This window comes from Rissa tridactyla, chromosome 6 (assembly GCF_028500815.1).
Source record: "Rissa tridactyla isolate bRisTri1 chromosome 6, bRisTri1.patW.cur.20221130, whole genome shotgun sequence".
Taxonomy (NCBI): domain Eukaryota; kingdom Metazoa; phylum Chordata; class Aves; order Charadriiformes; family Laridae; genus Rissa; species Rissa tridactyla.
Genome location: NC_071471.1, coordinates 35884853 through 35900592, shown reverse-complemented (window position 1 = coordinate 35900592; position 15740 = coordinate 35884853). Strand labels below are relative to the sequence as shown.

General features: G+C 43.3%; 1 protein-coding gene across 3 annotated transcripts in view; it reads right to left on the bottom strand.

Annotated features, from left to right (window-relative positions):
- The window catches only part of MICU1 (mitochondrial calcium uptake 1), a 106728-nt gene that overhangs the window by 54993 nt on the left and 35995 nt on the right, over window positions 1–15740 (bottom strand). For all 3 annotated transcript variants that reach the window (XM_054207539.1, XM_054207541.1, XM_054207540.1), the window contains exon 6: window positions 8647–8690. In XM_054207539.1, coding sequence (XP_054063514.1) covers window positions 8647–8690 — 44 coding nt within the window. The remainder of the gene's footprint in view (window positions 1–8646; window positions 8691–15740) is intronic.

Sequence of the window (15740 nt, the reverse complement as noted above, 5' to 3'; positions counted from 1 at the left end):
TAAGAAAAAAAAAGTTTAAGGTTGTGATGGAAACAGCACAGGGACTTTCTGAAGCTCATAAACCTCTTTCTGCAGTGGAAACATTCACAGTACCACTCCTAGAGGCTCCAGGTAATTTACTATAAAGTCTCCGTACTCACACATGCAAACAGATTCTGCGTGGCAAGTAGCAGTGGGTGAGCGTTAGCATAGGAAAACGCTTAAAATTTACTGTTGGCACATAAATACTGCAGCTTATGACCCTTCAAGAGTACATTTTAATAAAGAGTTTAAAACCTTTGATTTGGGGGTTATTTTATCTGTATATATATGCATGGGGGGGGAAATACAGGGCTGGACATGGATGAAGTTGTTCTGCATACTCTCTCCCTCTGGATTTGAATTTGGACACGTACAGAGAATCAAAAGTTAGGCAGCAATTATTACCACAGGTGGTCTCCTGAGACTGGAAAGAGAAATCTGCATTCCCTCCTTCCAGCAAGGCTGGTAAATATTCATCACCTTTAAAACAAACAGCACCTGAAACGCAAGGCCAGCATTCTGTACAACCAAGAAAAAAAAAAAACCCCGAAAATAAATAATGACACAGACTTTCCCGACCCTTCGCAGGCAGCAGACCCACTCATGCAAGGGAAAAACCCCTGCTGGAAAAGCAAATAGGAAATGCCTCGGAAAAGGGACAGTCTATGCTTCTGCTCCCCTCCGCTGCGCTCAGTCCTCAGCAGGGTAATGAAATCACCATCCGTAGGGCCACAGCGGCATTCGTCACGGGAATTTGATGGGGCAGGATTAAAATTAAGTCCTCAATGTCCCAAATCGGGCTTCTAAAATGAGTTGGCTTTTGACACCTTTGAATTTAAATGGCTGTTTAGGTCTCCCAATGGAAATCGGGATGCTGCTTTTCCTCATCTCAGCCTGCGTTACCAAGATGAACTCATTATGTTGATAATGCACGCGGCTTGTTTGCCGAGATAAAAATTCCAGTGTGAAAGTACACAAGGAAAATAATAGTAATTCTGTATAGAAAGCAAGTATTCAACACTGGCTCAGATGGTGAGGCTGGGGCCCATACACTTAGCACTAATCACCCGCCAAATGAGAACGAGGTTTGGGGAAAAACAACATGTAATTAGAGATTGTCACCACGACTGTAAACAGTTTAAAGAACCAAATTAATATACAACTAAAAAATCTTGCCATTCCCTTCCACTGTCTCACTGCCCCTTCCTTCTTTACCTGCGTCTCCCATGGACCTCCTGTAGTCAGTGAGGTCAAGCATCTCCTAAGACACTCCCTCCCACCCTGCTCAACCCATCCTCCCTCCCCCTCCTCTTCTCCCTGCTAACTCCGTGCTACCCAAGGACACTGTTTTCAGAGCTCGGTTTTACATCCCTTAAGTATTAAGCATTAATCTAATGCCAGGAAAACTATCGAAGAAATTAAAGCCAAAAATGAGCCCATAAAACCACTTTCTGATTGAAAGACTGCATGCACCCATTAAGGGCACTTTGTCACCAAGCTGATTATTTTTTGCTAACTTCTCCTACGGAATTCCCTAACAACACAAAGCTACAGGGCAAACAAAGCATTTAGAGTACATTTCCCTCTTTACTTACTAACACTGAATGAACTTCCCTCTGCTTTCTAGTTCCTTTTCCTAGAAACCATTTTATGAACTATAGCATCTAAATACGCTTTAATACAGTTCACCCTACATAGTTCTGTAACTTGAAAAACTCAAGGAAGTTTGCAAAAATAACCTCCCACAAACTTAACACACATTCAAATACGTGACATCTCCCCACAGCATCTGGCCAGAGAGATGCCTGTCCTTTCTCACAGAATAAAACTAATGTGGCCTCAAGCAGAAAATGCCATTTTCCAACGTTTCTATCACAGTCCCATCAACCTGCAAAATAAGTCAGAAGCCTCAAAAGACCCTGTGAAAATAGGGGACAGGGAGATACACATTTGAGCTTTGCTCAAAGATGTTCCCTTAATAAAGCCATGTACTAACCGCTACCCTGAGGACTGTACTCTTAACAAGCCAAACTCAAGTGTTTTGAAATAAATCCTTTAGGTGGAGGATCTGGGAAAGGATTCCAGATGATTTATTAAAGGAACAGGGGGAAGGGATGAGCGTACACTGTCCCTTTTACATGAAAAGTGCATATTATGAGGTCTGAAGCACAAACTCATCAAAGCACATGCTGTCTGCTTTGTACCTGCCAGAAATCCTGGTGGAAGGGGAGAGGGTTAGAAAAGGGAAGAAAACGAGGGAATGCTTGGTTACACCAAAAAACCATAGTTAGAATAAAGACACAAGTATCAGAGTTATTAGCAGCTGGAAGAAACACCCACCAGGTACCTAGAAACCAGAATAAAAGAGGACATAGAGCAACCAGAGCAGTTTAGTCGCGCCTGCCAAACGAGCCCTGTGAAAACGAGCAGCAGAATTAGCGGTACAAAAAGAGAACAGCAAGTAGAGCTTTGTCAAAACTGAAATACAGCACGAACACTTGGCAGAGGAGGGAGGAAAGGACGAAGCGTGTTCTGTATGTGGACGTAAAGCAACCCACCGGGATGTTTGTGCACCATGCGTTTACCTGTGTTAGAGGCAATTAAGTATTTTCTCTGATGAAACTTGCGTTTATTAAAAACAAGCCAAGAGAGGAATTTGCAGTTCAGTGTCCACGCAGGTCCTGGTGAACAGGGAAAAGCAGCGAGGAACACAGAGGTAACTCAAAACCATGACCCAAAGCTGACGGGAGGGTAAAGTTTGGCTGGGAGGAGAAAGCCAGAAAGCAAAGAAACCCCCAAACGCGGACAGTGGTGTCAGCAAAGGAAGCCAAGAAGAGAAAAATCTTCAGCTGAGCTCAGATTTGGTGATTATCTGCAATAAACTGTACCTCCGCTTGCTTCCAATAAGGGTCACAGGCAAGAATTACCTCCCACCCGTTTGTTATGATGCTTTTGGGGGATGGCGGAGGAACTTTTGTATAGGCAAGCCCAAGTTTACCATCTACCTGGTTATTATGTAAAAAACTACCTGCAGTAAGATCAGAAGCTGAAGGAATTTAAAGCAGGGAATCTGAAATTAGACAGAGATTATGGATACACGGAGTATGGACCGGGATAGCTGAATGCTTCCAGGTACCTCCAAGCAAGCTGTTACCTGGAGACAACAGCTCAAACTGCTGGCACTGGGGACTCATTTATTTCAAACATGCTTACAACAGACGCTGGCAGGACCTCGTACAGTTGGATTTAGAGGACTCCCCACCTGTTTTCATTGCATCTAAGTTAGAGGAAGTACTGAGTATCCTGAGAAGGATACATTAACCAAGAAGTTAAGGGGCTCAGTAAATCAACTGCAGCTGCACTGTGCGCTGCTATTCACTGAACTGCAATAGCTTGCTTTTGTTAGGGTATCATTTAGCCTTGCATCCTTTTGAATGAAGGTTTCGGAGGCACTTAAACATCGCAGGAACTCAGAGCTCTCGCCCAGCGTTTGATTTCTGAATGACAGCAGGACTCGGAGCTTGTCTCACCTCCTGCAAGCTTGGGTCTACAACCACCCTGGTGGAAGTCTCATGCTCCAGCCTTAGCTCATACACAAAGTAAAGGACCCCAGAAATTCAGGCTAATAAATAAAGGTTCCCTTTTCAAACCTGGCAGCCAGACCCTTCAATCCACCAGAAAAAGATGGTCCATCTACCTCCAGTCCTTTCCATGAGGATCCTTCCTGAGTACATTTTTGCAGGTTCCTCTGCTCCTGAGATGCTCTTTAAACGATCTGGCAAGAAATCTTCCTCCTGAGCTGACTGCCAGTGACTCTTCTTTAATGGACACACACCTGCAGTTACAGAGCCTTGGCAGTTAAGTGTAGTTTAAGCTCATCATTGTACCGGTCCGTGATACAAGCCTGCACTATAGAGTGGAAGGAAATTTCAGGCATTTTACTGGCCCTTACAGAAACCATCTGAACCATTTTCCTTTTCCTTCATTTTGCTATTTCTCCGCATTACTCTACGGCATCCCCAAACATCTAGAGATGTAAATATAAACACTGGCAGGAAATACTTAATTCATAAATTTAATTAGAGGGCATTGAAAGCCTCTATAATTATTTACTGCAGCAATGATAGCAGGAGGGTAAGCTGCTGCTGGTAGCTCGAACGCTTTTGTTCATTTTAAGCAGTAGCAAAAAATTTTCCCCACAGGAGAACAAAAAGAGCGAGCCAAGTGTATTCTGTGTTAAACTAATAAGCCATCTAGGGTGTTTTCTTTTTTTCCTAAATAGGCTAGAGGTCTCTTCAAAGCACTGCATCTCACCTTCGGTGCGAGCACCTGACCGCACAGACCGCTCTACGCTGTGCACCCACCACAGCCATTTTCTGCCTCCGCTTCCACCTTTCCACCAGGATGCCCAGCTGGAAGCTCAGCTGCGGGACCCCTGGGAGCTCCCTCTCCAGGGACAGGGACTGCACCGAAGGACCCAGTTGACAGGGCCTGATTTTGCTCTGAAAAACGTGGAACAGTTTAGAGGAACACCACTAACAGCATTGCTTGCTTTTTTTCCTTTGAGAGATCAAGCTTTTCAATCATTAATACATCAGCCAAAAAAAAGTCAAGTAAACAGGGCATAAAAAAAGAAAGTTTTAAACAAAATCTGTATTATAACCTATGTAATATTAATGAAGCTTATGCCACAGTACATGTGCTAAGATACATACTTCTTTTTAGTGAGAGCTTATTCATGACTATCGTCTTGCTAAGCAAGATGCAAGCACAATGATGAAGCAGTACAACACCTCAGTTTGAAAGTCTGACGCAGGAAGAACATCTCCATGTTGCTCTCCAAAGCACTCTTTCTTAAGCCCTAACGAGCATTAAGCTGCAGGGAAAACAACACATCTTAAATGAAACAGGACTTCCCTCCTCCTACCCAGAGGGATGCTTTTCAAGGTGGCAGGATGGAAGAAGGGACACCAGGAGATGTTTCTCCTGCAGCACTGACAAGCACAGCGCCCCGCAGATGGCTTCAAAAAGTCTTTCCTTTCCCACAGCCCAAACACAAGAGGAGGAAAGAGACTCGGTGGAAACAGAGCAGATGAACAATTGCGGTCTGGACACCTTCACGCCACAGCACCCGGAGCTACACACGAGTCGGTGTCCATTCTCACATCAGCCTTTTTGTTCAGGCTCAATATCAACACTTTGAAATGTTTGCAGACTGACTAATTTTATTTTTTTTCCCCCCACTCCGAATGAATAGTAATCAATGCCTCTTTTCCTCTGCTTTCCAGAGCTTGCTTCCCTGGGGGAAAAACCACCACACTTAGACAAAAACAGAGCCAGGGACACAGTTGCCTCCCTACGCACTCAGCCCAGCAGAAGGTCAAAGAAAAGTATGACTTTATGTTGGCAAACCAAGGGGGTTTGCTGGATTAATGTCTCCTGGGTTTTTGGTCTCGCAATGAGTGAAGAAAAAGCATTTAGGCTCAAATTACAGGAGCTTTGTTCCCATTAATAAGGCAGTACCATTTACCTCCCTCTCCATCAACTCCATAAATTATCACTAGGAAGGAGGGGCAGGAAGAGGGAAGAAAAAGTGGGTATTGTCTTCTCACCGTAACACTCGATCACATGCACAGCAAGATTCTTCAGAAACCCAACACAATTCCAATACAGAGGCATGTCACCCTATAAAATCCTTTGCAAGACCAGTCCCACTCACCATATGACAGTCAATTAGTTGTTCTGATGGTAGCTTTATGTAAATAAAATCAGTTGTGCGCTCATACATCTGCTTACTAATGCTGTTGCCTTTAAAGTCTCAAACATACATGCTCAAAATTCACACCGGTATTTTAAACATTGTCCCTTAATATGTAATTAAAATGCAACTGACTGAACAGCTGGTTCTATTCTTTAAACTGAATCTCTTTCTAAATTATTACTTGCATGCAGCCCTGGGTATAGATCTTTGCTAGGAACTAAAATTAGTTCTCTTTTCTACTCTTCAGCCAGCATCTAGCTTGCAGATTGTCAGTACTTTCCAGTACCACAGCTTGTGTCTGACTGCTCAGAAGCTCCTCTCACCTTAAAAATGAAAGAGGAAATTTCCAGTGAACAGGCCTATTACTTTTGGAGCCTGTAGCACAAGTCCCATTACCTCTGCGCAATATTCCTAAGGATGCTTAGGGGAACGATGGACCTCTCGCCCTTCTGCTTGAGCTCATCAGCTCCGCCAACACACAAAGAGAAAGCACCAGGAAGTCATCTCCAGGTAGAGGATGCCTGGATAACCCAAGAGGGATCCCATAGTTGGAAACAGGCAGCGAGGAAGAGATGAAAGAGGGTTTTATCCCTCGGGTGCTACTACACCAGTGAAACTCAAATGCGCAAGGTCAGCTCTGCAGCACCCAGTTGGTGCTTGACTGAGTAAAGACTGTTGATTTTTTAAACAGAAGCCCAAAGCAATAAAACGAGAACAAGATGCTATCAGACAGATCAAGCTACTGTCAGCTTCTTTAATTACCAAGGGAGAGCCAAGGCCAACTTATTTTAGACTCTCAACAAAATTATCCTCTCACCTGGCCATTACCACTACCCCAATAGCCACAGCCAGATTTAGCCAGTCCCAAGGTGTCTTTCAGCAGACAGCCCAGCAAACAAGAACCTCTATTTCTTCATTTTCAAGAGAGCAAACTGCTTCTAGGGCGTTATTAGACTGTGGAAAAAAACAAGTCCCAGGAGAAGATAACAATGAAGAAAAGTCCATTGCAGTACCCTAAATCTGCTGCCTCGCTTTCAGACTGTCGGAACCACAGCCTGCAGATGTCCGAGTGTGGCACTGACATCTCTAACTTATATAAAAAGCAATTTCACTCTGCTGCAGGTCAGAGCCAAAGGTGGTTAGCACGTAAGGCAAAGGCTGTCCGTTCTCCACCCTTCAGCCAGCACAGATGTCCACCACGCCGGATGGCAAGATCCCAAGAGCGTGGTACCGCAAACACCAACTGTGGGTTTCCAACACCCCCCTGTGCTGAGTGTGTCCATCACATCCAAAGGGGTCGCAATTCAAGCCCTCGGCGCCGAGGGGCAGAGGAACAGCAGATTGAGTTCAGCAAAGGGATTGCCTTTGGATCTTTTATCCAACGTGATAGGAACCAACTGTGGAGTGCTCAGGAACAGCGGAACGACTAGCAAAAAAATAGCCTGGGATTCAGCATTTCTTCCCTACAAACAAATCTTGTTTATGAAAAGCCTAAGGGATAAGTGTGATAGCTTGACAAGATAAAATGATGAAAGTGAGTGGATGCAAAATAGACTGTCATAAACCAGAGGGAGAAACATTTGATATTTTGCAAAGAATATATGTACTTTTTTTTTTTTAACCATGAAAAGCAGATATTGCGTTTGTGGCAGGGGGAGCAGAAAACAAGTGTTCACAACATGCTTCGTAGTTTTATGCATCAAAACTAACTGCCAAAATAATACCTTCCAACTGCCTGTTTTCCAGCAAAATCTTGCCCTGCTGCCTGGGTAACCAGAACACTTGCACACTGCTGATGACGGGGACCCCAGGTATTTGATCACCTTCTGTCTTTACCTTTCCCTATTAGACACAAAATGAGAGAGGGAACTGCACATGTTCAGCCCACACTGTGTTTATATAAAGCTTAAACGCATTATTTTTTTTTTTTTTTTTTTTTTTCAGTGTCCAGGCTTTCTGGAAATGCCTGACATGATGCACCAGGTACATCACTCAGCAATGAAGGAATCAGATGCTGACTTCCCTCTGGAAAAATCAGAAGCTTTACTTTAAGGTGATGCAGATGAAATGAAAATATTGCTAAAAGCTGGATTAACAATATGTGCCCACGATGATATGATGGAAAATTAACTAACCTGCAGTTATCTGCATCAAGAAGTCAATATGAGCTGCTAATCTTAAGGCCAGAGCTGCCTTTACTGTACTCCTCCATACCAATGGGATTTACAGTGTGGTTAATTTGGTCTCTGATTTGCATAATAACAGGTAGGATGCTACATGGCTCCACTTACGCAGAAAAAACTAGATGAGAGCAACCTCAACATTTCACCAGCACGTATCGTGACAGCACAGACATCCCGCACAGTCAGGTACTGCTGTAGGGCTCAAAAGGGGAGGGAAGTAAGGGTATTTGGTGGTGGTGGGAATACATGCTGGGGGAGGGGGGCACATAGAAGTCACAAGAGGGTCTCCTTCCTTTAGCAATCCGGGGATGAGTCTGGAAAGGAAAGGTCAAGCACATTTCCCCTGAAACGGCGTAACTCATAGGGCTCTCATACAGTCGTAAACAGGCAGCAAGGAAATGTGATTACAACCTATAATTTCCTGGCCTAACAGTATATAAGAAGAGGCAGTATTTTGCCTGTAAACATTAAAATAAGACCCATTTAAAAAAAAATAAAATCTTTTTCTCATTCATTGTCATTAAATAAAAAGCACTGCAATGCCACTAAACAACAAAAAGCTCAGAAGAGAATACTTCAAATACTTCGTTTAACTTATACCCACAAGCAGGTAAGAGTTAAAAGACTCTATGTTAAAAAAAGGCATCGAATAATATACATTTAATAGTCTAGTGTGCTCACCTTCCCATCATAGCGTTTCACTATAAACTGATCCAGGCCCAGGTCTGAAAAAGAAAAAAAAACAAAAAGAAAACTTAAAAAAAATGCTCTTAGAGTGTAAAAGAAAGAATTTCTCGGGTTTTCTGTTTGAGAGGGGATTAGAAAATAAAATGCACTGTCTGAATAACATCAGTAGAAAGTATAAGGACAAAGAAGGGAAATTTTTTTGGCTTCATGCATTTTGTGCTTTGTATTTTGATCACAAAGACAACAAGCTCATGGCATCAGAGAAGAAAAGTTCCTTCTGTAGCAGGGCCAGCAGGAGCACAGCTCCCAGCATCCCAAGAGTGGGAAATACCCATCCCAAAGCAGATTTCTGCACTGTTACCAAGCAAACATTTCACCCGTGATGCCCCATGTAAATGCACAATCAAAAAACTCTTATTGTTTTTAATAATACCTTTTGAATGGCTCACAAATGGGAAAAGAAAGAATTGTTCCTGTAATTAATTGGGATATCCCCAAATACATCCAAAACTTGTTTGTATTTTGGTATAAAATTGCTCATAAAGATATTTCAAAGGAGAAGTCGTAGCTGCATTTGTAAGAAGGAGAGTGCTATAGCTAGAAGGGCATTTTGGAGAAAGGCAGGGAGAAGGGGTTATTTATACTAGTAAATTCAATCTTGCACACCATCACAAAATGTTTTTTTCTATCTTGAAGAGAGGAGAAAAAAATAAATCCCAGCATTTGCAGAGTCAAGGCACAGAGCTCACAATCTAATACCCAATGCCCGGCAGGCTACATGTACACTGATGAATGCACATATAAGCAAGATAAAAATATTCAGGAAGATTGATTATCTGAGCTTTGCAATCCAAAAGCGGGAAGATGCACCCCGAGAGGAGATTACGCAGTAAACTCAAATCAACCACTTCCAGTAATTCAGGAGAGCACAGGCTGGTTTTCGGTTCTCTGAAGAACAAAACCCCTCAGCAGAGCTCCGTCCCATGCATTTTCTGCCACTGTTTATGATAATTATCACATCCTCATTTCAATTTAAATTAGAAAAAAGATGAAAAAAACAACAAAATAAAACCTCTCCCACACCTGCTGTGTCACCTGCTTGGGAAAGAGGATAATAAAACCCTTCTCATCTACTGGCAAGGTTCACAGCGGTTACGGTGCAGAAAATGGAGTTATTAGTCGCTCCAGGGTGACCTCCTCGACCTGTCTGAACCAAAGCAGCTAAAACTCTTCCATCACCAATTTCGAAGGTCAAGGCAATTTTCAGAGGGCTTTCCAGATTCGTGAATATTCAAGCCAGAAAGCACCTTCTCAATATTTAGTGGGCCTAACAAGAGAGTGAAAAGTGCATATTCATACACGTTTTCAGACTTTAATCATCTTCTTCTGAGTTCTGCCTTCCTAAAGTTGTGGGTATAAATGCAGTACAGTAAGTATTGTCACATTTAAAGGCAGGATTCATTTAATAGATGTGCTTATTTTACCAGAGATGTTATCTGGCTGGAGCTCGCCCCTGACTATCCATCTAGATGCTGACTGCGAAGCTGAGCTTAGTTTATGCCCGTGTGTCATAATAAAGTCATTTCTCCAGCACACCTCCTGCTCCCAACGCCAGGGAATACTGCTATATGACATACCCCTGACAGCCCGACGTTACACACGTACTCAGGGCAAAGCTAAAAAAGGACACAGGTTAAAAATAGCAAGTGAAAGTACGTCTTAATGGCACCCCCACACACAATGAACTGGACGCTACTATTGGGAAAGCAAGCAGGTTTCAAAGGAGATCCAAAGTGAACGGATGCTCGTGTAGATCAGCAGCAAGAAAAGATGAACTAAGAGCTGTTTTCTTTTATATAGAAAGAAATATAATCGTATTTATAAATATAGATAAGAAATATTTATATAATATATAATAAATAATAACATACACACAAGTCTGTATGTACATTTGGAAAAGTTATTAAAAACAGCCAAGTGGCACCTCAAAAGGCAAGATACCAGTACCCATCCTAAAGGAAGAGGCCAGCATTGTAAACTTTGTGCTCTCCACAGGTGCAACATAAGGTGGGCAAAAGGGGAGGCAATGGGGGGTATGATTGGAGGGGACTGAAAAGCACAAGAGTTAACAGCAATAAGTTACAATAAGGATAGAATCAGAGAGAGAAAAGCCACGCTGGTGAAATCAGGAGTTTTGAACACAGGGTAGTCTGCCTCCAGATTGGGGTTTGGTCCAGCCTCATTCTCCTCAGCACAGAGATGGTTCTTCCCATGTGTTTCCTCGATTGCTACAGCATGTGATGAAAAGACATGGAAAAACAAAGCACCTGGGTAACCTGAGACTGCTCCTTCGAGGGACAGAGTATTGGACCTTGACTTACATACAGCTTTTCTGTAGCGGCATCCAAACCCTCGTGCCAGGCATAGAAAGCTGCCAGGTCTGTCCTCAAGCTTAACTGCTCTGAGCATTTCATTGTATGCTGAAGAAACTGCTTACGACACCATAGCAGTTACAGAAATGCAGTTATTACCTACATCGCATCAGCCTCCTTCGACACAATCGCATCTGACGAGAAGCAAATATATAATCTTGGTTTATGCATGTCCCGGAGGTCGGGGAGAGACATTAATATGAAAATGCGGCACAAAAACTGGCCCCTTCTGCTGCTGCCTTTTTTCCTGTCACTGCATCAGCTCGCCCTGGAAGACAGTGTTACCTATTGCAAGCACAAGCACGTTGGTTCACATCAGCGTTTAGTGCCTACCCTTTCTCCCAGCCACGCACAAGGATATCCCCTCTGCCCGGTGGCATTAACTATGCTGCACGCTTATGTCCCTCTATAAAATTCCCCTTACAACAGCTCCTGACAGAATAAGCTAATTCAAAACCTGAAAAAGAGCATACAGTATTACTACGTATATTTTTCTTTTTCCAATATGGTTTATTTTCTTTTTTATGGACTTCGCTATGTGTTTTTTCCACAAGTCTTTAACCTTAGAAGTTGACAAAAGGAAACCAATAAACAAGTGGTTGCCTGACACCTGTGTTCTTTCTTTACATTACATAAAAAAAACCCACAAAAGGGTTTTCCTCCAAGAATTTACAATAGGAATTCAGCATTTGCGTAGGGTGGCAAGCTAATGGAAACACTGCACCAACGAGGACAATCACAGCTGAACAAGGGAAGGAAAGAATGTCAGTTATTACATCCCTGTTATTCAAAAGGCAGCGTGCTACATGAAAGCTACCGCAGGACCAACTGTGATACACTCATAAAACAAACACCCCCTGGCTGGGCTATTGCTGACGAGCTGCAGGAACACGAACTAACAGGCATGCTTAACAGTAAAAAAAGAGCTTTTCCAACTTTCACTGAAAAGCAAGGCCTGAAATACTGTTCTCCCAGAAATGGATGAAAGGATTTCCTCTGTGGGAGGGAGCAGTGAGATCCAGAAATCGTTTCAGGAGGATACCTGGCTGCTTCCCGAAGCCTCCCTGGGACCCAAAGTGTGACGTGCATCACTGCTACTCCCGATTGCGTAGTGACCACCCAGAGCTGCCGGGCTCCGGTATTTGCTTCTTCTCAAACAAACCCAGAGCTTTCGCCACGACCTGCCCCAGAATATGCCTTTTATTGACAGTGCAACACCTCGCCTTTCACAGGACCAAAAGAAACAGCAGCACTGCTGAGGAGTAGCTAAAGCAAGAGGCATCGTGATGGTACTTTCACAGCACTGTAAAAATAAGTGTTTCAAAATAAATCAAAATGACTTACACTCGCTGCCTGCCACAATGGGGAAAGGAAGGTGATCAACAGGATAACCATATTCTCTGTGTTTCCTTCTTTCTTTTTGGGCTGGCAAGGATGTTTTAACGGAGAAGGAATTATTTATGTAAAGGAAAAAACCTCACAGAATAGCCCGCTGTTACTCTTGTTCAGCTCTAATCAAATCTAAAGTCAAACGCTTATTATATTTCTATTGATTAACAAAAACGTACATGTCACACGTTCACTCAAAGCTAGCTAATTACCACACTTGATAAATAGCTAAACAATTACTAAGCTTTTCATGTTATCCTGTAAAAAAAAAAAAGCCATGGGCACCAGATGATAGATTACAGTTTTTTAAAAAAATATTTAACAAACAGGTTTCCAGAAGGACAATTATATTATGCCAAGAACACAGCTGAGATCAGTTAGAAACCATTACGATTTCCTCTGGGACATAGAAAAACCTTTTCAACTCCTTCCAGTCTTCGTATCCTTGTCACATTTTTCACATTATTTGGGTAACATTTACTCATCATCTGCTCTTCCTTTCACATTGCTCGATATATAACATGGACTCTTTTTCTTTCAAGTAGATGAGCAAATGGGCTAATTACTAAGCCTGAAGAGAACTGCTAACCATGCATGCAACATGCTACATTACAGGAGGAGAAAATGCTGGACCAAGTTTTCCCCTCCAGAGCCGTAACCCGGCTTTGTATAAGTATTTTCCCCATCCTTGGCTCAGTTCCTGGGGTCTCATATCAGGCATGACAGGCTCAAAAGATGATCCTCGCCTAGGAATGACACTTTCACAGAAGAAAAGCCCCCATATCTTTTCACCCTCCTGGTTCAGAAAGATAACCAGCAAATTACCTCCCCTTCTCACTCACACCCGTTCCCTGAAGGCCTCTCCAGCAGATGTATTTCGGGGAGAACACAGAGGTTAAGTCCCCATTAACAAACCAGAAGGCAAACTCATCATCTCTAGTTTCCTTCTGGGTCTTAAATATCCCAGTTGAACACTTTGTGCAAGTTTAGGGATCTGTACAAGCCTAGGGAGTCCTCCCCTCCCCACCAGACCAGGTGAGAGCTTGTCAGGGCTCATGACTGCTCGTTCCACAGAAGATCAGGTCCATATTTCACAAACTTCACTCAAAATAACAAATAGTCACTCAAGCATTGCAACAATCCAGAAGGCAGCTTGTGCTCAGCTGCTCATGAAGTCCAGACATGAAAAACAAACCATTTCAAAACCTAGAATCAAGCTATACAGTCAAAGAATCATTGAAGGGTCTGATCAAGTCACCACACGTTGGCTTCATCCTTCACAGCTCCTCTCCTCCAACACCATCCTGTGCGCAGAGGCTGCAGGGGCACAGCTACTGCTTCTGGCTGAGCTTCATGGTTTCTTGTAGACAAAAAAAGAAAGAAAAACCTTCCAGGGCACTTCCAAGACTTCAGATATTTGAGCCACTGCAGAGTGTGGTGGATCTTGAAAGGCATCTTCATGCGGCCAGAGTCTGGGTTAACCAGGGAGGTTAACACAGGGGAAGAGCAGACTGATTTGGGTGTAATCTACCTTCATTACAGCGTGCTGTGATTAGATATAAAGCCTTTTTTACTTCTTTTAATCCTTACTGCACAGACCAAAAAACCTAGTACTGGCTTAGTATGTCACAGCTCCCCTTTTTAGTCCAGGATGCCCCAAAATACTCATGCACTTTCCCCAGGAAAATGATCAATGCTGAATGGAAACAGAGAAAGCCGGGGAGACTGAGGGAACTCACGAGATTAGGAAATGCAGGAGGACTGGGCAGCAGCCACCAAGCAGGTCCGAGCACTTGGAAACGTTCATGCCAGCCAACAGCTACGTAGGACTACAGGGAATGTGCCAGGAACACCCTGCAGGTGTCAGGCACGGTTACAGCTCCTGTGAAGTGTCACTGGCTTCATACACCTTTTTCAGCAAAAGCCCATGCTGTCTCTGAAGACCTGCAGCATCTAAAATGTTTTGGGTTTGGTTCCCCCCCCCCCACCCAAACCTTTACCATTCCCACCCAAGACTGTAGTATTTTCAGCTGGTTTTGGGCTGAGGTACCAAGCAACCATCCCTGCTCCTCCAGCCTTGGAACGGAGCAACCTCTCGGGTACCAGAGGAGGTGGGAGGGAAGAAGCACCACAGGACTGCAGGGAGCAGATATCACTGCCCACGCTTCTGGTGGTGCTTGGACTTTCCAGATAGCATATAAAGAATTGTTTGTTGTTTTTTTTTTTTTTTTTTAAAAGCAGCTTCCAAGCTAAATGCCAATCTTTGGCTTATTCTGACAGACGCTTCCAAGCTCAAGAAGAACGTGTCACACCTCAAGCACATCTTGTTTCCTTGGGAAAGCTACAGCAGAGAGTTTTACCAAACTATTAAGAGAAAGCAACCTACAGAAGCTAATGAATAGTCATGCAAAACACAGTCTAGAATTAGGCTGACACTTTATTGACAATAAATCAAGTTTTCCCCTGTGTAATCCATAAAAATGAATCAGGCATAAGATACCTCACAGTAGATTAGTAGTTTAAAAATAAGTACAACAGGGACTCGGATACCTCATTACTCTGTATCACTTATATTCCACAGTATTTTCTCTCTGTAAAACAGCAGGCACATTAAGAAGTTACTTGCTGAAATTACAACCGACGGCTTGTGCAGAGAGAGCATCGCCTGCTCTCCTCACGCCTTGGACTGCTTCTGCAGGACCACATTAATTCACAGGACCAGAAGGCGATTGCTTCACCGTACAAACCTATCAACAAATACCACTCACGGAAAACCTTGGGGTCAGCGGGACTGCAGAAAGTAATCCATAATTCAGTTCAAGCATTAACCTACCTAGCTAGCGTGATTGCAGCAGGCTATGTTGTTACCTGAAGGAGATTTCCAAGGAGCACTCCAGGCTACGTCACTGCCCGAAGGAGTGTTCTGGGATGAAGGCAGAACGCTCCAGCCCTGGTGGAGGGCACACCCAAGTCGTGACTAAGGGGGAAAGCAGCCCCGGCATTTCCCTACTAATCTATAATCTAGATTATCCTATGAGTCAGAAGTACCCAACAGATGTCAAGTACAGAAACAAACCAGCCAGCAGGTAGCAGTCTTTAACTTCTGGTTTTAAAATCAGACCTATCTTCTTTTTTTTTCTTTTTACTACCAGCTTTCAAAACATTTGGGAAAAACGTTATGGCTGGTGTGACTTTACTGTAAGCATTAAGGGGTTTACTCTTCTACTGTTCATTATGTATTAAAAAACCCATCTACCATGATTGTCA